The following is a 26,925-nucleotide window of genomic DNA, read 5'->3' as shown; positions in this document are numbered from 1 at the left end:
TTTTAAATTTTAAATATCAAATGTAATCCTTATTTTATTTTTGCATTTAGGTTGCCAATAATAATTATTCTGTATTTTTTACTTTACTTTATATTTTATCATTTCATTTGTTTTTTTTATTTGATAATTCAATTATGCATACACTGTTTTATTTAAGTGTTTAAACATATATGTATTAATTTCATTTTGAGTAATTTGGGACCCCATAATTATGCAGTATTTTAATCGTATTTCTGTTTCAGTTTGTGTGTGTTTTTTTAGTAAGTATGTATTCCTTTATATTGTATTTTATAAAATTATTTAGCGTTTGTTTTATCATTTCACTGTACTATTTCATTATTACATTCAAATAATCATTCATTTTTTATTAAAAAAAAAGAAAATCCATCATGACCTTTACGTCTCGGTGACGCATCGCTCACGTGACCGCCGCCGCGCCGCTGCCTCTGGAGTTTCTATGATGGCGGCCAGTAATTATTATGGATTCACACATGCAGCCGCAGCAGCCGCCGGCCCGCAATACAGGTACAACACAAACACACACACAATGCAAAACACACGTGTGTGTCATGACAGCATGTGTTATATACAGAGACGCGATTGTGTGTGTCGTGTTACTGAAGGCCAGAGGTCTGTGTTGATATTCGATATAAACTCTTGTTTGTTTATTTATTGATGTTTGTTGTGTGTTTTGCATGACATGCTTCGGCAAAGTGTTGTGTAGTGAAGATGCATGCAGCAGTGAACGCGTCAGGGTTTTATTTGTGAACATCTGACTGAAATTAGTTTCGCTTCAGCAGCCAGATTTGACAAATGGACAAACTGTACGAACTGTGTATTTAAAATAAAGTGTTTAGATGTATATTTGCAATTAACTGGCTTGAATCAAAAGTATGCAAATGTACTAATATGAGCAACACTTGACAGTTGTGTAAATACCTTAAAAAAGGAGCAGAGATATTTACCTGACATGGGCCAAATATTGCTTAATTAATATTGCAACAAATTAATTAGTTTTTTGATTATGTTATCATGTTTTTTTGTGTTTTACTGTGTTAGTAAGTTGTATTTTTTTGCTATTGTGGCTTTAATTTAAACAAATCAAACTGCAATTTGATTGATATTCATAGGAATGCACAATAAAAAACATGTTTTTTGAACATTTATTTTTGAGTTATGTCATTTTGTAACCAAACTCTTCATATAGTAAAATTTAATGGCACACATCTTGACTGATGTAACAATTTCCCTTTTTTATGCAGTTTTGTATGCATGTCACAATTTAAAAAGCTGTATGTACCGATCTTATTAAATGATTGTATGTATGGAATTGCAGCACACAGCCGCCTCCTGCATATTCCCACCCAACCACAGGCAGCTACAGCGTTCAGCCCGCCCCCGGAGTGGTGCACGCCGTCACCGCCTCGTACCCTGCAGCCACCGCCCAACCCATTCGGCCGCCATCAACTGCCCCCTATCCCACTTACCAGCCCCATCCTCCCCCGAACTACGGCTACCGGCAACCCGAGCCGTCCCCACAGCCGACCACCGCCCCACAAACCTACCAGGTTATAACAGAACCGGTGCGTACGGAGCTGTCTTTGATCTTTAACTTCATGATTTTGCAGGAATTGTCAGTTTGACTTGAAACAATGTAAAGTAACGTTATAAAAGGTACAGATACAAGATGTTTGATTATCATGACTCGTGATTTATTTCCATATATGATAAAAGGAGAATTATACTTATGGGCGACCTCCGCCAGTCAGCACTTACGAGAACAAGCAGTATTTTCAAACAAGCGTCGCACCCGTGCAGCGAACTGCAACAGAGGCCTACTTCCAGACGGGTGTGTATGGATTTCTGTTTGAAGCATCGGATGCAAAGTTTCAGGCCAATTTGTTTAGTTTTAACCAAGAACGTCTTTGCCATTTCAGGGCTGAAAAGTGTCTACAGCCCCGCCAGCACGGCATACAGCCAACCCACCGTTCAGAGACAGGTCGCCACTTTAAAACCCCCACCTGCTCCCAGCTCGGTGTCTTCAAGCTACACGATCTACCCGACGTCAACCAGCGTGCAACAAACTCCGACCCCCATATCCACTTACACCCCCAGTTCTTCCTTCAACTCCACAGTTGCTACATCTTACTCCGGTACGAGCGCATCCGCCGCATTCAGCTTCTAAAAATATCTCCTAGTGATCCTGGTCCAACGATGTCGCATTCTTTTTGTCCCGTCAGGTCTAAGCTATACCAGCTATGAGTCTACCGGTTACACGTCCACTCCATCATACTTCCAGCCGGCGCAGCTGGCACCCCCGCAACCCCAGCCGCCACCCCCGCTGCAACAACCCCAACAGCCTCCGCAGCAGCTGGTGCAACCGCAATCCAAACAGCTCACCAACTCCTCCTGGAGCCACACCGGGGGCTCTGTCGCCTCTGTTAACTCTTACAAGAAGCCGGCGTTCCACCAAAGCAAGATCCAGAAACCCAAAGGTCCACCCAAGCAACCGCAGCTGCACTACTGCGACATCTGCAAGATAAGCTGCGCTGGTCCACAGGTGAGCACTGACGCGACTCAAAACGTTTGGTCGATTTTTTTCAGCTTCGCCTCACGTTGTCTTTACGGCGTTTCCCGCAGACGTATCGAGAACATCTGGAAGGACAGAAGCACAAGAAGAAGGAGACGGCTCAGAAGAGCGGCAGCCAGGTGACTAACGGACCTCGTGGAGTCCAGACGCAACTGCGCTGTGAACTGTGCGACGTCTCGTGCACCGGTGCCGATGCCTACGCCGCACACATAAGAGGATCCAAACACCAGAAGGTTAATTTGCAAACATAGTTTTTCTGTGATCGGTTGCGTGTGTTTAAATGCATGCCAAGCGTTTCTTTCATTTTGTCCTCAGGTGGTGAAGTTGCACACCAAGCTTGGCAAACCAATTCCATCAACTGAGCCTGTTCTCGTGAGCTCTGCCCCTGTTGCCGTGACAATGACTACTGGGAAAATGTCATCAGCCCTGGCGATGACTTCCACCTCTAGTGCTGTGACGCAGAAGAGGCCAGCGACACCGCTTTCCAAACATCCGGCCACTCCTGCGAAAAAACCCACGGCTGCTAGAGCCACCTTCAGCGGTGAGACACCCTAATTATTTTGTGTAAAGCATTCGCTCAGTCAGGTTTGCGACTTGTGGCCAACTTGTAGTATTTCAACCTTTTTTAGGTGTTGCTTCTCTGATTTAAATGAATACTAATTATATTTAAGTTACAATTTCTAATTTTGCCATTTAACCTTCATGATGAGCTAACAGGTGACGGAATCCGTCCACACACTGACCATAGATATACATGACATCACTTCCTCTTTTTCCCTCGTAAGACCCACACGTGAAAACATGCATTGGGTACTGATTTGCAGAAGAAGCGGTTGTCCTCTTGACGTATGTCATTTGTGCATCATCCTTGTCATTTTAGCCATGTGACGTCAGCGTGTAACTGTTACTTTACTCTTTCTCTATGTTAAATTTTACGTTATGGTTTTCGGTGTTTTGCTGTTTGCCTGTTAGATTTTCTGACGGAGTTATGAACAGATCATAAGAGATTTTTTTTGCAAAAACAAGCAATGCACAAATAATATTTACATAATGGCGTGTTGCGTAATGAACGCTGTGTGGCGAACATGTGTTTCATGTGGCTTATCGGCAAGTATGTCGTAATAGCCCACTATAGTTCAAAAGTAAAAAATGTTTCATCGGACGTGCGTACATGAGCCTGACCCCCATTTAAGTTTGGCTAGTGTCTTATAATAACTATTTATTTCAAATTTTATTTTTAGCCAAGTAACGGTTCTCGGTTTCTTTTGATTGTTGTCAGACACATTCTACAGGCAATCTTTATTTTGTGAATGTGTATGTAGAAACGCTCAATAAAAGGAAGGAAGGAGACGGGAACCGGCAGACATTTAAACATTTAATTACATGAAATCAAAATTAAAAAGACAGCCGGCCGCCCCTCACAGAGGGACAATGTTATTAAGCAAATATAAAAAACAATGTTTGATGCTGCATTTATAAAAGAAGAAAAAACTGTAAGAAACTATATTAATTATTTTACTTTATAAAGTAATTTAATAAATATTTTTTTGAGGTAAAATAATGATATATTTTTCTTCAATAAAAAACATAATTTCTTTATCATTTTGTGATTAAAATTTGACAAATCGTGATGAATTTTATTTACATTCAAGTGCAAATATTTTTAATCTTTGTATGTTTTGTTCATAATATGATTTTGTTCGCACTGACAAAATTTCCCTCAAATGAAACCGTTCATTTCTATAAGGATGTGAGTCAGCGTTTGCTAATCGCTGCTGAATTTGTGTAAATGTTTCTTCCTTTCCAGGCAGTAAAATATCCGCACCAGTCCCGGTAAAGACAGAGTTGAAGCCCCCGGCGGTCAAGACGGACCCTCTGAGTGATGATGACGATGATGATGGACCAGGAGCACAAGGAGACATTCAGCCTGTGGGACACGACTACATAGAAGAGGTGAGACGTTCAGTCACGTAAGACCGGCGGGGAGATTCGGTATCTCAAATTATGAAAAGCTTGTACAAGAAAACGACAAACACATTTTTAAAACGAATGCATTTATTTGTATTTTTCGTTCAGGTTCGAAATGACGACGGGAAAGTGATTCGCTTCCACTGTAAACTGTGTGAATGTAGTTTTAACGATCCGAACGCTAAAGACATGCACCTGAAGGGCCGAAGACATCGCCTACAGTATAAGGTATGACATCATCATCGACCATCATCATATGACCCAATATACAGTTTAGTTATTTTTACATGTTGCTTTTCAAAATGTACTAAGCACATAGAAATGGACAAAACAAGTTACTTTGATTCGTTTCTAAATACTTTACAGAAAAAAGTGAACCCGGACCTCCCGGTCGAGATCAAACCCAGTAACCGGGCGAGGAAACTTCTGGAAGGAAAACTGAGGAAACAGAAGCAGAAGTCTGTGCTCAGGAGACAACAGGAGGACGAGCAGCGCTGGCACATGGAGATGAGGTCAGCAATCATTCGCTGACAAAATTGTCCATTTTCAATGTTTGAGGGACGCTGTTGGTCTGTATTTCTGTGTGTCATACAGGAGATACGAGGAGGACCTGTACTGGAGAAGATTTGAGGAGGAACAAAACTACTGGGTGGAGCAGAGACACAGGATGGCCCCGCCTCCTCTCATGGGCCGGCCCAGCATGCCCGTGCCTCCCCTGCTGGTAAGGTAGAGCTGGACGGTACCATGATAATATCTTGTTCATGGTATAAATTCATCTTTTCTCATTTCTTTTTAAGTCTGTACGGCGACCCGACTCTCCCGATGACCGTCACATCATGGCCAAACACTCGGCTATCTACCCTGTGGAGGAGGAGCTTCAGGCCGTTCAGCGAATCGTCTCGCATTCTGAGCGCGCTCTCAAACTGGTCTCCGATTCGCTGCTGGAGACGGAGGGGTCTGCGGCAGACGACAAAGACGCGACAGACAAGCAGTGAGTATTTTTTGTTATCAGGTGCTATAATCTATTAAATCGAAACTCCTCCTTGACACTTTTTTTTTGCGTGTTTGTCGAGCAGGTCTGAATCTCAGGCTCGTGTTTTGAAAGGAGTGATGCGCGTGGGAATCCTGGCCAAAGGTCTCCTGCTGCGTGGCGATCGCAACGTCCAGCTCATCTTGCTGGCGGATAAGAAACCCGCCGTCTCTCTGTTGAAAACCGTCGCCGAACAGCTGCCCAAACAGCTAGCGGTGAGATTTTATGACAAACCGTGTAGATAAAAAGCGCATGTCAGATTAGGCCGTGAGATTTTCTCTAGGAAGTTTTGGAGGCTTCTATCCTCTGTCTAAAGTGGCGAAGTGGATTTTGGGTAACATATGACCCTGACGCTTACTGACGGCAAATAAATGTGTCCCAATTTGTGTGCCGTAGTTCTGTCCTGATCTTTAGTTTCACTGCCTGGTTACGACACCTGTAACCTACAGAGAGAGACTGGGCCATGCTTTTCAGTTATATTGTACCCCGTTTATAGATCAAATATTATCGCACACCTACCCAGAATTCCCATGCATTGTTCCTCAGTTAAGTGTTGGTTGTAGTTCACTTTCAATGGGATCTTTAAGGGACAATTTTCACGCCCAGCCCCTTGTATGTAGCCCACCGTCTCCTCTGTGGTAACGCACAGTGTCCTTTTAACCGGCAGAGCTTTTCTGAAGATCAGTATGAGGTGCAGGTTCAGCCCGAGGAGGCCAACATCCTGATATTTTCAAGCAAGGAACCAAAAATGCAGGTGACCGTGTCGCTAACGTCGGCGGTGATGCGAGAAGACCCCGACCCCGACATGGAGAAAGGTTAGAGAACCCCTGCTTTCCGTCCGCAGCACCGTATGTGTTCCCTTGTCTAGAAAAAACAAAGTACGGCTCTAATCTGAGCAGAAACATGATCGGATTAAATGAATTGGCCGTTCTGTTTTATACCCCCGTCGTCCATTTTTGCTTTAACTCATTATGTGCCCTTCATATTGTTTTTTAAAAGCGTTTCAAAGGAATCAAAAACAGGATCTCTGACCTTTCTTTACCACTGTGTAGTGAACCACTGAACTGTTCTCATAGGTGGTTGAATGTAAATATGGCCTTAGCTTTTATATTTGTGTTCATGAAATGGAAGTCAATGGGGTTCAGGTTATCAACATTCTCCGAAATATCTTATTTTGTGTTCTGGAGAAGAAAGAAAGCTATCCAGGTTTGAAATGACAAAAGGAGTTTGCTGCGAAATTTAGACTTCGAAATCTAGAAAAGGCTACTTAACTCCTAGAATTCAAGCTGTTCATTTTTTTGGCACCGCCTCAATTTTTCTGCATGAATGCAGCTGTCATTCCCACAAATAACTTGATTGAATTCTGTTCTGTATTTGGATGCGGAGTGACACCTGTTTTTATCTGCAATGTGAATGTGACTAAACCGGTTTTGCTGTCTGAACCCAAAGTTTTTGAGCACTGAAAATTCTAAGCTGGGTTTCTGTTAAAGACGTTTGAGGTTTTGCTTTTCAACATTAAACTCACCTCCTGTTTCTTTCGATTCTCTTTGGCACGGGCTAAAATAGCCGAATCACATGTCTCAATCTGTTTGGGTATGTTGATGATACATCAACAGACCCCAGCAGTTCTTACAAATGTAATATTTTCCTTTCACATTTTCTGCATAACTTGGTCAAATATTACCACATTTTTAGGAACCTGGATGTCTGGAATTCCCCTCGTGACACTTTTTGAAGTGTTTCCTCTTTGTTTTGTGTGGGATATTACTTATCCTTCCACAAATCAGTTCACGCCACAGTCGCTTCCAAATAAGTGATGTCCTCGGTTGTTTTCTCTTGATTTCTAAATTTTCCCTGTATGTTCTTGCAGTTCAACAGAAAAATCCTCCTGGTGTTCTCAACAGGATGAAGTGCCTTGAGTATTTGGCATCTTTGCGTCATGCTAAATGGTTTCAGGTAAAAAGGCCTTTAAAATTTGAAGGTTTTAAAGGGGTCATATGACACGGCTGAAACGAATATTATGACACGGCTAAAACAAATAGTATCGTATGTTTCAGATGTAATGCAATGTGTATACACGATTTATGGTTAAAAAGCACTGTATTTTCCACATACCGTGAATGTTTGTATCTTCTCTTTGCCCTGCCTCTCTGAAACACACAAATTTTTAATAAAGCTCATCGCTCTGAAAAGCGAGGTGTCCTACAATTGGCCAGTTAACCAGTGTGTACTGATTGGTCAAATACTGCAAGCGTGCAATGGAAATGTAACGGCACTTACCATATTTGGAACATCAGGTTCCAACGCAATTTTACTGACAGGTACGCCCACCTTACTTGGGTATACATTTGGGCGATCTCAGTCAAGTCATACCATGAGCTGACGTAGATTTTTGGGGGTGTGGTTACACGAGGTGTTTCAGGCAGGTCTGGGTTCGCATTCGCTTTTAGATAGAATGCATCTTTTGTTTCCGACACTAAAATTTTTGCAATTTTACGTGTCTAATACGTGCATGGTCAACTTGTAACGCACTAAAGACACAGAAAATCACGTATTCGCGCCATATGACCCCTTTAATCATGCGCTCGGCATTTGAATGACACTGTACCAGCTAATAACTAAACGTTAAAGACAAGTATCGACTTCTGTTAAAGTGATACTTCAGCCCTGAATCAAAATTTTCACATGTTTAACTCGCCATCAAGGCATCCTAAGTGAATGTGATGTTCTTTTTGAAGAATAATGCAGTCGTAGTTATAATACCACGTATCCTTTTACGTCCAATCGGTAGAATGGGGGGCAATTTTTGAAGATCCAATTAGTGCATCCATTGGTCAAAGAATTTCTCAACATGGCTCCGTGGTCTTATCAAAGGTCTTCTGAAGCGAATCGATTTGTTTTTTTAAGAGAAATATCCATATTGACAACGCTGTTAACGATAATGTCAAACATCGGCGAACGAGAGACTTGTTTCTCCGGCAATTGACGCAGACATGGTGTAAGTTACATGAAGCACACAGCATTTTTTCGTTTTCAGCCAGTTCACACATAGGACATAGGACAATAATGATAACTATAACGTTATAATTTTTTTATAAAAAAATGATATAAGCAGAGTTTGCACCACAAACTTTAATGATAAAGATACAGGAAAACAATATTGTTTTGCTTTTCAGAGCGATTTTTTTTTTTTTTAGTCTAGCTTATGAACGATAAGACATTTTCCGCCCAATCAAAATCTATCAAATGCAAATCTATCATTATCGTACATTGGTGTGGCACTAACATAGTTACTGTTATATCTAATGCCCATTTAAATCAACCAAACACTTAATATCGATTTACGTTTTTAAATACGTGTACGTTGTTATTTGATGTTAACTTGTCTGTATTGAGAACTAACAGGTTTGGTCCACAGGCTCGTGCAAATGGTCTACAGTCCTGCGTGATTGTCATCCGGGTTCTGCGAGACCTGTGCCAGCGTGTACCTACCTGGAGCAAGATGCCAGACTGGGTCAGTCATACGTCATAGTATCATGATACACACAATTGTTGGAAGTGGTGATGTTGACTGAGTAGTTTACTTTTTTTGAAGGCCTTGGAGCTGTTGGTGGAGAAAGCCATCAGCAGCGCATCTGGCCCCCTCAGTCCAGGAGAAGCTCTACGGAGAGTTCTCGAATGCATCTCTAGTGGGATTCTTCTGTCAGGTAGGATGAAATGGTCATTGCTAAAATATGATAAGCTTTAAGTTTTTTATCGTAATAATGTTTCATTGGATGGTAATATTTTGAAAACCTGGTGGTACGATGCAATTAAACAAGACCACAAATGGACTTTACCAGGTGTAAATGTGGAATAAAATGTTAAAAAATGATCAGACTAACAAATGCAACCCTCAGATGGTCCAGGTCTTCTTGACCCGTGTGAGAAAGGTCAAACAGATGCTTTGGGGAGCATGTCAAGACAAACCAGAGAAGATGTGACCGCTAGTGCACAGGTATTGGAAGGTTATGTCTATAAAATGCAATTTTTTACTTGAATTTTGAATAGAAATAAACAATTCTAAACAAAAAAAGTAATTTATTGAGTTTGTTATATTATATTTTAGCTGAATAGATGCTTGTAGTGTCAGTTTGCCATCATTTGACAACCCACATCAAGATTAGTGTTAAGTATACTGCAATTGTATATTTTAAACAGAGATGGCGATAGAGAGCTAAAAGTTACAAATCGCACCTTTAACGAATGTCCTGCTACAGAATTTTATTCACTAATTTGTCCCCAATTATCAAACTTTGAAAAAGATACGATTTTGAAAACCGGGTCTCTGTCTTTCCAGCAAGCGCTGCGACTGCTGGCTTTCCGTCAGATCCACAAGGTTCTGGGCATGAGCTCTTTACCGGCCCTCAAACCCGGATCACGAAACCGCAAGAGGCGGCGAGACGGCAGCGATGAGGGCGAAGGCGACGAGAAGAAAGATAAACGAGACGATTCTCACGACCTGTGAGGTTGCGATCACGTAATCTCTAAAAATTGAATTTATTATGTCTTTTAATATGTATAAATATAACTCAAAGAGGAAGACTGGAAGGAAAATACAAAACTTGACAGTTCCGTTTTTTGAACGTTTGAAAATCAATGTAAAAATGTAGTTGTTCCCCTTTGGATGATGTAATACATGCTATATTACACCAGAGACGCAAATAGACTGACGCGCTGATGATTCAAGACGCATTCCAGTTCAGAGCGATGGATTAGGAATAAAAGTCGCTACTGACTAGCGACTGACCAGCATCAAATAAAGAACACTTACTAAACGTTATTTTTGCTCTGTTAGGCACTTTCATATATTAATAGCACTTAAGTAATTAAAAGCTTTAACAACATAGGCCAGTCTTATTATTTTTGTGTACAAAAAGCTATCAAGATGATATAAATACACGTGTGGAAAACCTATCGAAGGATTTTACACACCTACTTATTCTTGTCTATTGTTATGAAATGTGAAGAGAAACTATAAACTAATGAAGATGGAGGTATGGGCATTATCGAACTTGTCATTGAAAACCCTTAGATTTCATCTTTAAAGATCTGCATTACAAATCTATAGCCTCCAACATCCAGTATTCGCATCAATTTCCGTTCTGTTTTTATTTAAAAATGTTAACAAAAGTTTTAGATTAAAATCTTAGATCACGGATAAATCTATAAATATAAAATATATATTTAACTTTATGTACCACACATTAACCACCAGTAGCCTCAAAAGTATTTGGACACCAAAGGCAGACTTAAAAATGGCTTTGCATTATCTAACAAAATATCAAAACAAATATGATTTATTTTTTAAAATAGCACAAGCATTTTAAAACCCAGCGCCAGTTGTTGTTTATGCAATGTGAAGTTTGTTTTCACTTGCTGTGATATTTAGTTTTCTAAAGGCTGAAGTATAGTTCCCTTTTTCAACGTTTGGTCATCAGAATAGTGAGCGCGTACGCGTACGCACACCCACTGCAGGTCGCACATGTGCTTTCAATTTCTTGCAGTAATTAGTTTAACCACCAGGTGGCAACAGTGATCTGGGAGCATCGATTCTAGGTAGTAGAAGAAAACCTAACCCCTGTAGGCCCTTAGTGGAATTGCAATATGTTGCAATGCGCATGCATCAATACCCGTGTGTACATGTAGGAGTGGAAGCAGTAAACTTTGCAAGGCTATGCGTTTGGCTAGATTTTTAAACATGCCTAAGTTGTCCAAATACTTTTTGGAGCAAGTATAATAAAGACTATAATATAAAATCTTTACAATTATAGTTTAAGTGAGAATGTAGACTAATGAATCTTCACTAATATGCTGTCATAACAACACAAAATGGTTCGACTTTGTGTGCTTCATCGTTCACATGACACTGGATTTGTGTTTAAATATCTGATCTATAATTTATTCGTAGTTGGTTGTTTTAATTTATATAATCGAATAATCGGTCATTTCACATTAACATGCTGGTGTTTCGACAGGGTAACGATTTACAGTTTTAGAGTTGTAGAATAAAGTCCGTGGTTCTTCACACGTGCCTGAGTAAAAGTCGAACGATTTCAAGTACTTGAAGTGTTAACTGGCAGGTGAAATTCTGGTTCTTCGTATTGCAATATAATATTATGTAATACCTCTCTATTCTTACCTTTTTCTATAAATGGGAAACTCTTGAGAAAGACGCACAGTGTCGCACGGTCGAGATGTTAGTTTAGCTGTTAGCGTATTGAAGTGATTCACGTCGCGTGAATGCATTGTTTTTAAACATGTACTGCGAACGTTTTCCTGGCGTTTTTGAGATGTTTCCGCTGAGTGCTTGTTATTGTTTGTAGGACTATGAATAACTGTGTGATCTTTCATTTGAACATGTGTCTAGTGCTGCTTCACTAAATAAAGACAAAAAAACACTGAATATCCGCTTCACGTCTGTTTTGACTGCTCATGTCCTGATGTAACTTTGCCTTGTGTTTACAACTTTTGGTAATGAGTTGTGGTGGGTTGGATTTAAAAAAACTGTCAAATCAATTTAAAGAGGAAGTAAACGCATGTCTTAAGAGAGGGATCACACCTCACACAAAGAGAGTCAACGGCAAAACCATCATTCCCTCTATGTCTGGTAAGTCTTCTTAAGTTTTAGACAGAGGTGTTTAGAAAAGTACACGTTTGTACAAGATATGGCTTGCTGTTTTTGGACTTTTGTGTGTGTTCTTATATATTTTATAGTGCTTAAAAGTACAATATCATTAAAAATAGTTTCTAAGCTGATTTATATGAAAATATGGCCATTTTGGGCTTGTTATAAAGGGATGGTTCGCCAAAAAATTATAATTCTGCCATCGATTATTCTCCCACAAGTGGTTGTAAACCTTTATATGAGTATTTCATCAGTAAAACACAAAGGAAGATATTTAGAGAAATGTCTTGGTGGTTTTGTGTTTAGACAGTGGAAGGCAAGTTTTCAGTTTTGTTTGGTTATTAACATTCTTCAAAATATCTAATTTAAAAAGTTCTGCAAGTTTGGAATGACGTGATGATTAATTGAGAAAAGTAATTTTATTTTTGGGTAAACTCTCCCCTTTAAATATAATATGACACATTTTATTTTACACAACTCTCATACTGTTGCTAAATGGTTTTAGACGACACCTGCTCTCGTTTATACTGTTTTACATTTTATAATGTCTTACAATCGTACGTCAATCATACAGGTTTCTAAAGAACCTTCTGAGGTGCTCGTGTTTCAATATTTCAAGACATGGCCATGGTAAGTAAACCATCTTTCATGAACATCTATTTAAAACTTGGCAAACCTCACATCTGTTGTTTATCTCATCGTAGAAGACGTGGACGGTGGGTACGCAGTGTGTCACCAAAAAGGAATACTGTAAACCTAAAGCGGGCCAAATAGCGTATCGCAAAGGTGACGTCCTCACAATCCTGGAGCCAGGAGTGGTAAAATAAACACATGAACCCCCCCCTTTAAATATTACGCAAAATAAGGTCACACTCGTTTGAGTAACCCACGTTTATTTTTGGTTAGAAAAGTGGGGTGTGCAAAGTGAGGCACAACGCGAGCGGAGAAGAAGGCCTGGTGTCCGCATCCAACCTTCGAGAGAGAGAGGCTGTCCGTATAGATCCCAATCTCAGCCTCATGCCGTACGTCAACAAACACACACCCTTCATTTATCTTTCACAATCAACTTTAGTACTCTAAAGAAGTGAAGAGGAATAGATTCTTGTTGCTGCATTAGTGAGAATCAGGAAGTGGTTGGATTAAAAGTTAGCTGGGCCGGACTTCTATTAAAACATTGTGAGAGCGAGATTGTTGACGGTCTAATGATGTTTGCGGTGTTGATAATGGAAAGTCAACACTCTGTTACAAGAAAGAGCAAACTTCGCATCAGTGTTGTGAAAATCCCTGCCCTTATAAAAGAATAGAAACAAAACTTCTATCATCATTTATTCGACCCTGTGTCATTTAAAACTTGTCCATGATTCTTCCCAGCTAGCACAGGTTTGTCTGTCTGCTTAAGATCAGATAAACGTCTTCGATAGAGCAGTTTTACATGCACGGATCTAGACGTCTTCTAGATCTCTATGTGACATCTGACAGCAGACGTCTCTGAGACATATCCAACCATCAAACATAAATCTTTGCAGATATAAATGCGTAGATCAAATAGATGTATGCTTGCTGTCAGGGTTTCTTCTGTGGGACACAAAAGAAGATATTTTGAGAAATGTTTGGTTTTGTTTTCATACAGTGGAAGTCATTGAGGTTCAGTGTTGTTTGACTATCAACGATCTTCAAAACATCTTCTTTTGTGTTCTGCAGGAGAAGGAATGCCGAGGATAAATAACTAAGGAAAGAATTTTCATTTTGGGGTTCACTAAAGCTTTATTGGAGAATTATTATTGATCCTTCTCACGTTTTTTGTCCGAGTGGTGTTTTACACAACATTTCTTTAACGTCTACCAACCTTCTCTGATGACTCTTAAGCTGGTTTCATGGAAAGATATCGGGCCCGCAGGCTGTCGACAAACTGAGGCCCATGGAAGACGGCCTGTTCCTGGTTCGCGAGTCCATTCGGCACCCCGGAGATTTCGTGCTTTGCCTCTGCTTCAAACAGAACGTGTTTCACTATCGTGTCATCTTTCGAGACAACAAGCTGACCATCGACCATAAAGAGTTCTTCTACAACCTCATCGACATGATCGAGGTGTGCAAACCACTCTGGCTTATTTTAACCTTCGCTTCTTCAGTAATCTTAGTTTTCCAGTGACGCTTACGTCCTGTGGTTTGTAAGAGGGAAATAACAGTTCGTCCGCTCTGTCAGTTTTGTTTTGTGGTGAACTTTTTAAAGACATATTCTTGAGTTTCAAAGAGGAAATTTGTACACACTTAGGTTTCCTGTCTGCATGTGTAGCAGTGATGTGTGTAATATTCATGAATTAAAACGTTTTTCCTCCATATAGTTTCATAGCAAAATCAAAGGCGCCCTAGCTACAGTTCTGCTGAAGCCAAAAATGAAAGAAGGTGCAAAGTCTGCCGAGACAAAACTGTTGAAATGTAAGTGTTGTCCACCCGACGAAATAAATAAATAAATTAAAGTAATCACAGAAAATATCTTGAATTCACAGCGGGCTGGTTGCTTGACCTCTCAAAGTTGACTTTAGGACCGGCCATAGGTGAAGGGGAGTTCGGAGGTACAGTATGTTTTTCATTTTCTTTATTTGTCATTGGAAATGATTGCTAGTCGGTATTGAGTAAGGTTACTAAGAGTCATGTGGATACGTCAGCTGTGTTTGAGGGCGAGTACGGCGGGCAGAGGGTCGCCATCAAGAACATCAAATGTGACGTTACCGCTCAAGATTTCCTCGAAGAGACATCGGTCATGACGTGAGCATGTTTCCTGTCCGTTGAATAGATTACATGATTATAAAATTAGTCATGTCATGTTGGATGTCGGTAGTGTTTTAAACAGAATTATATTTATTTTATTTAATATCACTACAAAAAAGAGCTCATTGTTGACTATACTCATTGTTTGCTGCATAATGGAAAGCCTGGTTTGGAAATCCTGCTCCGTTCTAAAACCTAGATCTGCATGTTGTCTACATAGTCAGCAGTCTTTTAAGCCAGCGTGCTAACTGATAACCCATATTAAAAGCAGGTAGCTGACAGTACTGTATTATATAGGTAAATCATAAAAACTGTAAAATAAAGTCATATGTTTAAAATATATAGGTGACACGAAACGCAATTCATTTCAGAAGAGTTCGATGTTAGCACGATGCTAAGCTATTAGCGCAATACTCGAATTTGCATACAATGCAGCACTTCAACATTTGGGATTCTCTCGCAAGGATCCTTAAAGTAATGACAATAGGACTTATTTGAATTTTAGTTGTTGCCTTTAAAATAATCCCTACATGGACAGCTCATGGAACAGAGCCGTAATCTCTCTTGTGCTTTACAGAAACCTCCATCATAAGAATCTTGTGCAGTTATTAGGAGTGATTCTGCACAACGGACTCTACATCATAACAGAATTAATGACAAAGGTACAGTCGCATTTCAATGTTATGATTGAAGAATTATGATGTTCGAAAGCTGGTTTTGGTCAAATGCCCACTTTTGTTTGTGCGTCACAGGGAAATTTGGTGAATTTTCTGCGCTCACGAGGGCGTTTGGCTGTCAGCACGACTCAGCTGTTGCGGTTGGCGCTGTAAGAATAAACATGCATGCACACTAAACGTTTCACATATATTTAAAGACTGCCCGTCCATAAAATATGATCTGGGGTTGCTGCAGTTGGTCAGGTTTAGATTAAGCAACGTTATGTGCACAAAGAATGAGGTCTGCTGACTACCTGAAAATAGTGAATGACCAGGTTATTCCATCTATGGGTTTTTTCTTCCCTGATGGCACAGACATATTCCAAGATGACAATGCCAGGATTCATCGGGCGCAAATTGTGAAAGAGTGGTCCAGGAAGCATTAGACATCATTATCACACATAGGATGGCCAGACCTTAACCCCATTGAGAATCTTTGGTGTGTAGAAGCGTAGCGGTCTGACTCTCCCACCATCGATACAAGATCTGGGCGAAAAATATATGTACAATTGTTTGTGTGTGACATTGCAGAAGCTTATCGATGCCACAGGGAATGCGTGCCGTAATCCAAGCTAAAGACGGTCCTTTTTCAGTGTCTGACTTTTTTGGGAGGGCAGTGTATAATTTAGATTATAATAAAAAAACATTTTGGGGTAGACAGTAGACATAAGAAAACTTTTTAGAAATAAGGTGTAGAAATAAGGGAAAAAGAAATGCCAGATTATTGAAAATGATACAATACATCAAATAAGAAAATATGTTAAAGTCGATTGTAGCAGAACTAACTGCAAAAAGTAATTGTTTGTGTCATTGTAATTGTAAAGTAATGGTTTATGTAATCATCCTTTAATGTTTTTAGCACTATGGTGGAATCGGTTATGGACGTAATTGGGTTTTACCCAAAACTCCACGGGCTTCTCGAGAATCTCGCTGTTTGCAGAACATTTAAAATCACATTTAAGATTTTATTTTACAGATGTGTTGTTCTGTGTGTTTTTTCAGAGATGTGTGTGAAGGTATGGAACATCTGGAGTCGAAGAAGCTTCTGCACAGAGATCTCGCCGGCCGCAACATTCTGGTGTCCGAAGACTCGGTCGCAAAAGTCAGTGACTTCGGTTTGGCGGTGGCAAAGGTCAGTTCAACGACGCCTGACAATTTAAAGTTACCGGTGAAGTGGACGGCACCTGAAGCCTTTAAGACAAGGGTAAGAAGAACGGCATAGTTGATGTGAAACACAGTTTTTAGCATAAACCTCATCTTGATTCATTCTTTCTATCGCAGAAATTCACCACTCACTCAGATGTGTGGAGTTATGGAGTACTTCTGTGGGAAATATTCTCCTATGGGAGGCAGCCTTACCCGAAGATGGTGAGTTTTGATTTGCTAGCTCAGACCGTGTTTTTAGGTTTTTTGCTAAGCTTGTGGTGCAAGTTTTTACTGGATTTTACTTTGATTCTTGATAGACGGTGAGTGAGGTGAGAGAACGTGTGGATCAGGGTTACCGCATGGAGTCGCCCGATGAATGTCCGCCCGATGTTTACACCATCATGAGGTCCTGCTGGGAAACAGACCCCAAAAAGAGGCCGTCCTTTCACAAACTGAGAGACAAACTTGAGAAAGAGTTTGGGAGATATGAGGCGTGATGCAGTGTCAATTTCCAGACGTGGAAACGGCGAGTCAACATTGACTTTGAACGGCTTTTGTAAAACTTTCTATTTATATTGACACATTTTATTTATGTATGTTTGAGATTTTTTTGTTTGTTGAAGAAATAACATTTGAAATACTAAATTACCTAAATTAACACAGTGATGGCTGTTGAAAAATTTCTGACTTTGGCACAAATTAATCTGTAAAAATAAATGAAGTTTAACATGTTAACAGGGATCAGTTGTTTGCCATCATCCCGGAAAATCAAAACTACACAAGATTAACAAATGCCACCCTGACTGCATTTAATGTGAATTCTGTATTTATGTAAAAACAATTACATATTAATTCATGTCGGTGATTGATTTTAAAGATGATTTTGATTTATAATGAACTACAGACAGAACAGAAGAAACAGTTATTTAGGGAAAATTTCAAGGAAACAACAATTTTGGGGATTAGCGCTCCGATAATATCTCGTTTTGTTCTGTTACTGTACAGCAATATGTCCAGCGAAGCTTAATACTCGAGGTCTGGATGTTATTGCTGATATTAGGAAGGAATTGCACAGAAACAGAGATGAAAATATCCTCTTTTCTCCTGTTTTCATATGCTGTGGTGTTATAGGTCAAAGTTTCAGGAAGGAAGTTACCAAATATCAAATCCATGTTGATTTTCACCCTGTTTTTAATAGTGCTCGCTACTTAAGGAAAGCAATTACTATCACTAATAATGCAGGTTATAGACTGAATATTGAATGAGGTTTTGCTGAACTGCACATAAGGCTGAGCTTGCGATGCCTAGCAGTGATATCTCATGGGAAATGATTTGAAGTATTTATGTTGAATTGAATCGCTCAATCCAGATTAGCGGTCATCACCCGTGAGACCATCCGTAGATTCAATCTCGCTCTCCTTCTATCGCCACCGTCTCCTGCAGACTTATTCTGTCGTTTAAGCCTCAGAGAGGATGATGTGTAATTCTTTTCATAATTGAACAGTGTATTACATAAACCCTGACATCTGAGATGATGTTTTTAGCATGTTGCTATGTGGTTGCTAGGGAGCTCCAGATGATGTTACAAGGGGTTAAAAAGAGGCCACACTGAATATGAGCAATGGGAATTCTTCCTTTCGATTTAAAATGAAAAGCAATTTATTTTGATAAATGCATGTCATGATAATGTTTAAATTTGAGTGTAGATGTCTTTCTTTTGAATAGTGTTTCTGATCCCCAATAGTATGTGAATCGTCATTTTATTGTGTAAAAGTGAACATACTTGTGTTATTTCTTTATATGGGTGTTATTTGGGAAACGATCTTGATGAGTCAATAACACAAGAAAAAGCTATGACCTGGACACTAGAGGAAAGAGTTCGTAGATGACGTTGACGTGATGAGAATTCTCCTTGTGCTTCTCTTTTAGAAACTGCATGATGTGTGAATCACAAAATCAAAGTGTTGTGTTCAGCCGTGCTGACATGGTTTATTCGTCAGGAAGCATGTGGTTCACTATAACTGGATTCATTTAGAGGTTTTTTTAGCCTGACAGTCCTTGTTAGAAAGCAAACATTAATACATTTATTGAATTTAATCCTATTAAAACTGCACGCCACATCAGAGACTCAGTGGCTCCCTCTACTGGTTGAACCTGGGGTAACAAAATGACAAGTGGATTTTCAGTTTGAAGTGGATTCTCTGTCATGGATGTGTTTTTCAGGTGAACTCCGTTTGAGGAGCCTGGAGCTGCTGATGGAAAAAGGGGGCGGAGAGAAACATGAATGACAGCTGAGATATAACCAGCCGATTAGGAGATGAAGTACGTCAGTGCCTGCAGAAGAATATCTTCTTTAGCCAAGTTAAGAGTATCAGATTAAGTGTTAAGGAGGAAAGTTTAACCTTGTTCTCTCTAGAGGCTGTGAAAAGAATAATCCTGACTGAACCAACCCCTCCTTTGAAAAAAAATTATTATAGTAAAAGTGCGGCAACCGTGGCTGTGGCTCATCAAACAAATCATTATTATATTCCGATCTAAAAAAAAGTGTGAATTATGCATGCATCTACAAAATCTGACGGCTTGTAGCTACAATGCTTTTAAGAGTCGAGAGGTTAAACAGATAATGTAACTGGACTTAATTTCACATGTGTGCTGTTTTAAACCTTCCCCCATGGGCGTCCCACTCATAACGCACAAAACGTGAAAGTGACGAGGTTCCGCAATGAGGTGCACTTCAGCTTTCGACAAACTTTATTCTAGATAATCTGATGGAAAGAGGCCGTATGGATGTTTGGTGTTTGGTTACTAGGCTGTGTGGGCGAATTGGCCAGGCCGGCGGGTGGGGGTTTTACGTGCTAATCTAGAGATTAAATTTAAGATGTCAGAGAAGAACGTAGGCGTGTGGAAGGGCAACAGTGCAGGCTACGTCAGCCATTCGAAGATTCTGCTTTCTTATTCTAGCGACTTGACAGTTTTTAGGTTAATTAACATTGATTGTGGTCTCTTTCATCATTGCATTGTGGGATTGCCTCAGAAGCCCACCTAAACTAAGCATTTCCCACATAACCGTATAGGACATGTCGCCGAGCGCCTCGTTCGACCTCATCTTACCCACTGTCTTGTTTCTCCTCCTCCTGCAGTGAGCTGAAGCAGCTCCTCTACATTAGCTGCTTTCGGTCTAATAGGATCTGCCGGCTTTACATTGTCATCTGATAAATCTAATCCTCGCGATAACTGTGATGCACCTACTGAGCCAATTTGTACTCAATTATCGTAATGGGGAAACAAGCAAGAGCCTTCAGGAAATGATCAACATGATGGAATAAGTGCGCTGTCTCTCGTCCAATCCTGTACGGCATCAAATGCAGAGCTCAAACTGTCCAGAGATAATTTATACACAGGGGCATTGTTACAGGAGGTGGTGGGTATCAACTAGTGTTGCTTCAGGAGTCAGCTTTGTTGTAGAAATTGAGTGGTAATGCAAGACACTTCCACAATCGTTTAGCATAGAATTTTGCTCTAGATATAAATATGACAGTCTGATTTGCAGTTTGGACGATGGGGTGGGTAGGCAGGCATGATGTTTTTGTTGACGGATAGAATGCAGCTTTCATTGTGTTTTGTCCAACAAACACTAGATCATTGGTTCTCAAACTGGGGGCCCCAATATTGGATCCAGGGGGGCCACAGAATTTGTGGCATTTTATGAAATTTCTAAATTTATCATAGATTTCATGCAATCAGAAAAAAAGCCCAACCAAAACAATTGATGTTCCAGCATTGCATAACTGAATATGTTTTCAGTTATGCGACCTTAATAACCGCATTAACGCATCTACTGCACTGTAACTTCAATAACTGCACTAACTCATCTACTGCACTGTAAATGTACAACTGCATCTACTCATGTATTGCACAATAACTTCAATAACTCATGTACTGCACTGTACCTTTAATAACCGCATCAACTCATCTACTGCACTGTAACTTTAATAGCTAATGTCTGTAACTAATGCACACTCAAATCACTTGCACTATTGTATAGTCTATATTGTTATCTGTTCATAACCACCTGTACATTAATGTTCACAGTATATATCCTTCTGTTTATATTGTTCATAGTACATACCGACTGTCATATTTTCATAGTACATGCCCATTGTATAGTATTTTCCTAATATTGTATTCTGTATTTATTCACACTGTATATCCTGCACTTGCTAATTGCACTTCTGGTTAGACCTAAACTACATTTCATTACACTGTACTTGTATATGTGTAATGACAATAAAGTTGAATCTAATCTAATCTAATGTTTTAGGTTCAATTAATAATACGTCTTTATTTGGGGGGGGGGCATGTACTTTACACAAAGGGGGCTTTACAACGAAAACGTTTGAGAACCACTGCGGTAGAGAAATTAGTACTTTCGGATGCCCAGTGAGTCAACAGAACGTGCACGCGAGAACCAGCAGTCTATCCTTTACAGTGAAGAGCTGTAAACTGTCCACCTCTTACTTTTTTTTAAATAAGTTGTGACATTTTAATAAAATCTTCAACAATTTGTTTGCTGCTGATGTTTGGGTCGTGTACCTCTGTGACCCCGTCAGGGACTCGGACAGCTCCGGTGTACCACGACATGCCAAAGACTTGTGTCTGTACACCAGAGAAGTCCTTTGTGGATCAGCTGACTTTTCAAGAACTTTATGTCCCAACGGCCATTTAGGGTCACATCAACCCTCATTGTTTCTTTATTAGAACAGATGCTTAGGACTTCAGTCGTCATTGAAGTGTGGATGCCAACAAATACATCCTTACTTATTTTTACAAACTTGAGGTGTGAAAAAGAAAAAAAATCATTGTTTAAGTTTCATGCAGTAGTGAACTAGTTTTTCCTCTCGTTTCTCAACACACAATGCAACACTACTAACAAAAAGTTAAAAACAAATAAAGCCATAATATATGTAATATTATTGACAATTAAATAACAAATACATATATGATCATGTTTATATCTTCATAAACGTTCTGTATCTGTGTATATGTAGCTTAGAAGTTTAGTTCTCATTTAATGGTCAGATTGAGGATAAAAACAGACCATAATTATGAGAAATATTGTATTATGGAATATATATAATACAAAATATTGATTTTTTTTAGGGCATGTAAACCTGTTTATTCATTTGTGTCAGCAGGCCAAAACAATGTTTAAATGGTAAAGTACTATAAAATAATTTAAACATTTTTAAACTCTTTTACAAGAGTTAACAAGTGTTTCAAAGTTCATTTTTATAGACACGGAGGGAATTGCTTGTAGTTTTAAAAACAGCCATCAATGTGCAACAAACAGGCTTCCAGTGACCGTTCAATAATGAAGAAGTCGGCCAAAAAATTCAGGTCATCCTTTTGTCTTTAAAACAATAGATCTGTGAAGGAAGAAGGAGAGAAGTCTTCATTAGTCGCGTCTCCTCCTGTGGGGTGAATTCAAGCTCTGTTTAGTGCAATTACTTGAGCAGAAACCGTCTGCCAATCATTCTTAAGGGGGAAGAGTCCCAATTAATGAGCTCCTGTAATCCCATGCTGTTATTTCCCTTCTGCAAAGACAGAACGCAGAGCAGCGGAATCCGTCCCAGAGAACTTCTGTGTGTGGATGTATGCATTAACAGGGTTGAAGTCAGAGGGATTGAGGTTTTTTGGTGGCTCTTTTTGGGGTACATCATAGGACGACGTGCTCCACAGCTGAACGTGATCCACTTCTGGAGAAACAGGTGGATACAGGACCGATTGGAGACGGAGAAGGCTCAGAACATCTCACTTTAGAGGTATGTGTTATATAAACTCTTAAATAAAGTCAACACAGACTTCATTGTTAGACAGAGAATTAAATATTGTGTTTCTCTAAACTTAAGTTCTAAGGATATTGTATTTATTACAACTTGAATCATGTTGCTTTCCCAAATGTTTATTTTAAGATTTGTAAAATAGGTAAACGTGTAAAACAACATGAAAAATGATATGCATGGAAAACACAATTTTGTGCTTTATTATGTAGTGCAGCATCATACTGTGTTATTTGTTATGTGTAAATGATCTTGTTAACTAAATTTAAATAAATAAATGTAATACTCTATTACTACATGAGGGTTGTTTGCAAACAATTACTAGATATAAAAATGCACGTGTATTCAACATTAGTGATTACCTGTGAACTTCTTAAAGAAGTTCACAAGTTCAAACTTGGCCCAAATGCATGCATTGTTTTTACTGATTGTAGCCTCTCCTTTGTTTTGTCCAGTCTTGGGTTCCTCTAGCAGACCAACTGCATCTCTGTTGGAAGGTCTATCCTGGCATTCCAATGCATTTGTCCCTGGACACCATGAACATGGTGGATGATGCTTGTCTTTCCCCCAGTAACTTTCACGAGATGGTCAAAGCTGGAGGGGCGGTGGTGGGCACCCGCGTCCACAGCATTGATGTCATCCTGGGCTTCAACAGGGACCAGGACACTTTGATCAACACTGTAGGCAACGTTGTGACACACAAAGCTGGAGAAGAGACTCTTGGAGATCCGGGTAAGCAGGACCAGCGGGTGCAACCTTACGGACATCTGCCGATCCTTAGGAACAGCTCCGAGGAGCCTGCTTATAATGGTAGGTCATTACTGGACAAACTGTCTGTTATTGTTCAATTTCAGTAGCCTTAGATTATTGGGTCGCAATGCCAGAGTCATGGATTACATTTGACCTGTAACGTGCTGTGGAAAACACTGTCAAATGCTGTACATGTGGAAAACATCTGATAAATATAAATGGTCTGATTTTCATGCGCTATCAACAAGTTATTGATGTTTTTTTGTATTTAAACAACCTACATGATGAGAGATTCATGGTTAGTTAGAACTTTAATATTCATTAAAACCCAAGATCCCAGGTTACTGAAACACTGGAACTGAATCAAGTTCTTATGTCAAGCCCTCCTGTTGATTTTAATGTGCTAGTGGCAGCTTGCCAGGGTATTAACGTCCAGAGTCACCTTAAGAGACCTGAAGGAAGTCAGTCGCGTCTTTTACGTAATTTAATCAACCAACGGCACAGTTGCCTACAATCCCTTCTGTTTGCAGGACAACTATGGTTTTCATGAATGCTGTAGATTGTGAAAAGAGTTCTTCTGAAACTCTTTACATGCCACAAAATCTTAATTTGTCCTTCATTCCAAACGTTTCTTCTGTACGTGATGTTTCCGGGGCTAAGTCAAGGCGACCATATTGTCTTTGCAGGGCCCGATCAAACCAGAAAGCCATTTGGCAAAGGGGCTCATCCCCGGTTCTCATCCCCTTGTGGAATTCCTGTAATCTTCTCCCATCTCAAACAAGATTGCACAACTGTGCATGTCGACATAATCATTTTTCTACTCTGTGCCAATTTTTTCTATTGGGCTCATAATCCATTGTGCTTCTTAGTCCTGGGATGAGAAAACCTCTCAGATGACCCGGAGTTAATGTGTCTTTTACCGTGACAAGGTCCTTTTGAATGCTTGACTGTCTTATATTTGACAAGTGGTGAGATGTTTTTCGAATCAGTGTTGACCTCCACCAGTCTGTGGTCGGTTAGGCTTTGTTAACCCAGAATATCTGTAAACAAAAAAAAAAAATACACTCTGACTCAGTTTTGTATAAATTATGTCCTAACCTGCTGCTTTGCTAGTAAGAAGTGGACTCAGAACATTGGCAGTCAAAGAGTTATATCTTTATTAGCAGCCACATTCAAATCAGTTGATTGCAAGGACATTAGCCACAGGAAGCTCAAACCTGTGGATACATGTCTTGCTTGAAGGACACAATGCTATCTGTCTTATCTAGGACGGAACCTGTAGTCTTACCAGTCAAAGTCTAAAATCAACAGATGTTTACTTTGATTTATTAACAATTCAACTTTTGTCTTTCAACAGCACATTCAAGGCAGCCACTTTAACAGCACAGCTTTTTCTCTAGGATTCAAACCTTTGGCCCTAAACACTGATAGCATTGTTTAGCAAAATCTGGATCTGTGCTTCTCAAGTTGCCCAAAGTAGTTTTCTTCCTAGTAATGTCAACCTTATGTTTAGGGAGTTGAGTTCAGCCGAACGAAGCTATTAGGTAGATTAGGGCCAGATCTGAGTGGAAGCTATCAGGGAATTATCAGTCTACATCTGTTTCTGCCTGGATTATGGGATGTAAAACCTTGAGTGAAAGCTGTAGATAGCATCCGTGACAAACAGAACAACACATGGCCAAAAGCATGATATGTTTACTAATAATGTAAATAAAATATCAATAACTGCTGAATTTTATTGCAATGTGAACTAATTACTTGTATTATATAGTGATTAAGGATTAGATCTGGTAACCAGAAGGTTGCTAGTTCAATATCAGCCAGAAACAAGATGGTAGCTATCAACACTGTTGATACCATTGTGAATTCTCAAATCTAAATTCAGTGATTGTTTATGAATTTTGCTTTTAGATGCTGATATGTTCTCCAATAAGTGTGACAGTGTTTTGAGTGACCTGCAGAAGTCCTGCGACAGTGACTGCAAATCTCCAGACTCTGCCGATGAAGAACAGCCTAAAAAGAAGCACAGACGCAACCGCACGACTTTCACCACTTACCAGCTGCATGAACTGGAGCGATCCTTCGAGAAGTCTCACTATCCCGACGTCTACAGCCGAGAGGAGCTGGCCATGAAAGTCAGCCTGCCAGAGGTCCGAGTGCAGGTGTGTTTTAACCTCTGCATTTTATAATTAGATTCCAATCTCTGGAAACAAACTGGTTCTTATTGCTTACGTGCCTGCTATTTCACAATGCATGCATTTGTCCAGGTTTGGTTCCAGAATCGCAGAGCCAAATGGAGGCGACAGGAGAAAATGGATGCCTGCACCATGAAGCTCCACGACTCGCCAATGCTCTCATTCAACCGCCCGCCCATGCACCCCAACACGGGGCCCATGAACAACTCGCTGCCCCTTGACCCTTGGCTGACCTCCCCGTTGTCCAGTGCCACTCAAGTACACAACATTACAGGATTCATGGGTCCCACACAAGGATTACAGGCAGGGTATCCTAACCACAGTTTCCTGAGCACTGCCCAAACGATGTCTCAGAGCATGCAGCCTATGCCCCCCCCACCGTACCAATGCCCCCCTCCTTTCACTGACAAATATCCATTGGAGGACATGGAACATCGCAGTTCCAGCATTGCAGCTTTGAGGATGAAAGCTAAGGAACACATCCACTCCATGGACAAGACCTGGCAACCAATGTGCTGAGACGATCGAGTGTTCTTTGAAGGCCTTCAAGTTTCTTGGTTACTAAATAACGCTGAAGGCTAATGAAGAGTGACTGGACATGTAAGAGATGGTTTTCCTGTACAAGTGAGAACGTTCGAATCAAGAAACGTGGGCACTAAATGAGTCACGTCCTATTTGATTCCACAATTATTTATTTTTCAACTGGATGTGAATCTTTTGTCTGAAGCAATGACAAAGCACAAAGATTGAAAGTATCATGCTAATTCTGTCTGATTATAGTTTTGATTGTAAACACACTTGGTTTCAGTTCATTGTCTAATTGCATAAGTGACAATTAGCGACACAAATTAATCAACTTCTGATCTATTTTACACCTTCTTGGGATGATCTGGATTCGTTGTTTTTGGTTGTGATTATCCTGAGCCATAAATATGGACAGCAGGAAATTATTTTACACAAACTCTTGTTTTAATCGAAAAGACTTGTGTAAGGAAAGGAGGAGAAGAACATAGGAGATGGTCTGGGAAGAGAGGTCTTGTATGACCTTCCTGTAAACCATCTCTTGTAGGTGCAGAACAGAGACCGGAGTTACCCTATCACGACTCCTTCGAAGTTTGGAAGAACTCATCAAAGTTCAGTCACAATTTTACACAGGTAGTGGTCAAATAAAATTTTTTAGCTGTTTTACACCCCAGAAACAAACAAACGGGATTGACTGGTTATTTTTGCAAAAGGAAACTCACTCAGTTCACG

At 40.0% G+C, this 26,925-nt stretch overlaps 3 protein-coding genes across 4 annotated transcripts; all 3 read left to right on the top strand.

Annotated features, from left to right (window-relative positions):
• The first annotated feature begins 402 nt into the window (after positions 1 to 402).
• zfr2 (zinc finger RNA binding protein 2) lies at positions 403 to 12,033 on the top strand. The gene is made up of 19 exons (XM_056757836.1): positions 403 to 525; positions 1,337 to 1,583; positions 1,735 to 1,849; positions 1,938 to 2,153; positions 2,241 to 2,560; positions 2,641 to 2,823; positions 2,906 to 3,131; positions 4,398 to 4,543; positions 4,667 to 4,786; positions 4,925 to 5,070; positions 5,153 to 5,279; positions 5,356 to 5,549; positions 5,635 to 5,803; positions 6,256 to 6,403; positions 7,459 to 7,544; positions 9,007 to 9,102; positions 9,184 to 9,295; positions 9,488 to 9,585; positions 9,928 to 12,033. Exons 1-19 carry the CDS (start codon positions 458 to 460, stop codon positions 10,093 to 10,095), a joined length of 2,985 nt encoding a protein of 994 aa, XP_056613814.1. The 5' UTR covers positions 403 to 457; the 3' UTR covers positions 10,096 to 12,033.
• A 170-nt stretch (positions 12,034 to 12,203) lies between these two features.
• matk (megakaryocyte-associated tyrosine kinase) lies at positions 12,204 to 17,668 on the top strand. Of its 2 annotated transcripts, none has more exons than XM_056757839.1 (13): positions 12,204 to 12,237; positions 12,830 to 12,885; positions 12,963 to 13,073; positions 13,162 to 13,277; positions 14,122 to 14,341; positions 14,598 to 14,691; positions 14,763 to 14,828; positions 14,922 to 15,021; positions 15,602 to 15,686; positions 15,777 to 15,850; positions 16,743 to 16,944; positions 17,022 to 17,108; positions 17,204 to 17,668. In XM_056757839.1, the coding sequence occupies exons 2-13, from the start codon at positions 12,877 to 12,879 to the stop codon at positions 17,381 to 17,383; spliced, it is 1,344 nt and encodes a 447-aa protein (XP_056613817.1). In that variant the 5' UTR covers positions 12,204 to 12,237; positions 12,830 to 12,876; the 3' UTR covers positions 17,384 to 17,668. The 2 variants fall into 2 exon arrangements, with proteins under 2 accessions (XP_056613817.1, XP_056613815.1); XM_056757837.1 differs by having other exon boundaries at positions 12,210 to 12,237; positions 12,960 to 13,073.
• Positions 17,669 to 23,228: 5,560 nt separating this feature from the next.
• rx1 (retinal homeobox gene 1) lies at positions 23,229 to 26,336 on the top strand. Its single transcript, XM_056758971.1, has 3 exons — positions 23,229 to 23,536; positions 25,388 to 25,638; positions 25,744 to 26,336. Exons 1-3 carry the CDS (start codon positions 23,242 to 23,244, stop codon positions 26,188 to 26,190), a joined length of 993 nt encoding a protein of 330 aa, XP_056614949.1. The 5' UTR covers positions 23,229 to 23,241; the 3' UTR covers positions 26,191 to 26,336.
• Positions 26,337 to 26,925: the final 589 nt, after the last annotated feature.

This window comes from Triplophysa dalaica, chromosome 10 (assembly GCF_015846415.1).
Source record: "Triplophysa dalaica isolate WHDGS20190420 chromosome 10, ASM1584641v1, whole genome shotgun sequence".
NCBI lineage: Eukaryota > Metazoa > Chordata > Actinopteri > Cypriniformes > Nemacheilidae > Triplophysa > Triplophysa dalaica.
Note: the sequence above shows the minus strand (reverse complement) of the source record. Positions and strands in the feature narration are given on the sequence as shown.

Bases quoted from the DNA above. Each gene is read 5' to 3' on its own strand.
- zfr2 (XM_056757836.1), top strand. From the start codon at position 458: ATGATGGCGGCCAGTAATTATTATGGATTCACACATGCAGCCGCAGCA. The intron at 3,132-4,397 runs GTGAGACACCCT...CTTCCTTTCCAG, and splicing joins TGCTAGAGCCACCTTCAGCG to GCAGTAAAATATCCGCACCA. The intron at 4,544-4,666 runs GTGAGACGTTCA...TTTTTCGTTCAG, and splicing joins GACACGACTACATAGAAGAG to GTTCGAAATGACGACGGGAA.
- rx1 (XM_056758971.1), top strand. From the start codon at position 23,242: ATGCATTTGTCCCTGGACACCATGAACATGGTGGATGATGCTTGTCTT. The intron at 23,537-25,387 runs GTAGGTCATTAC...TTTTGCTTTTAG, and splicing joins CGAGGAGCCTGCTTATAATG to ATGCTGATATGTTCTCCAAT. The intron at 25,639-25,743 runs GTGTGTTTTAAC...GCATTTGTCCAG, and splicing joins TGCCAGAGGTCCGAGTGCAG to GTTTGGTTCCAGAATCGCAG.
- matk (XM_056757837.1), top strand. The intron at 14,692-14,762 runs GTAAGTGTTGTC...TTGAATTCACAG, and splicing joins CGAGACAAAACTGTTGAAAT to CGGGCTGGTTGCTTGACCTC. The intron at 15,687-15,776 runs GTACAGTCGCAT...TGTGCGTCACAG, and splicing joins TAACAGAATTAATGACAAAG to GGAAATTTGGTGAATTTTCT.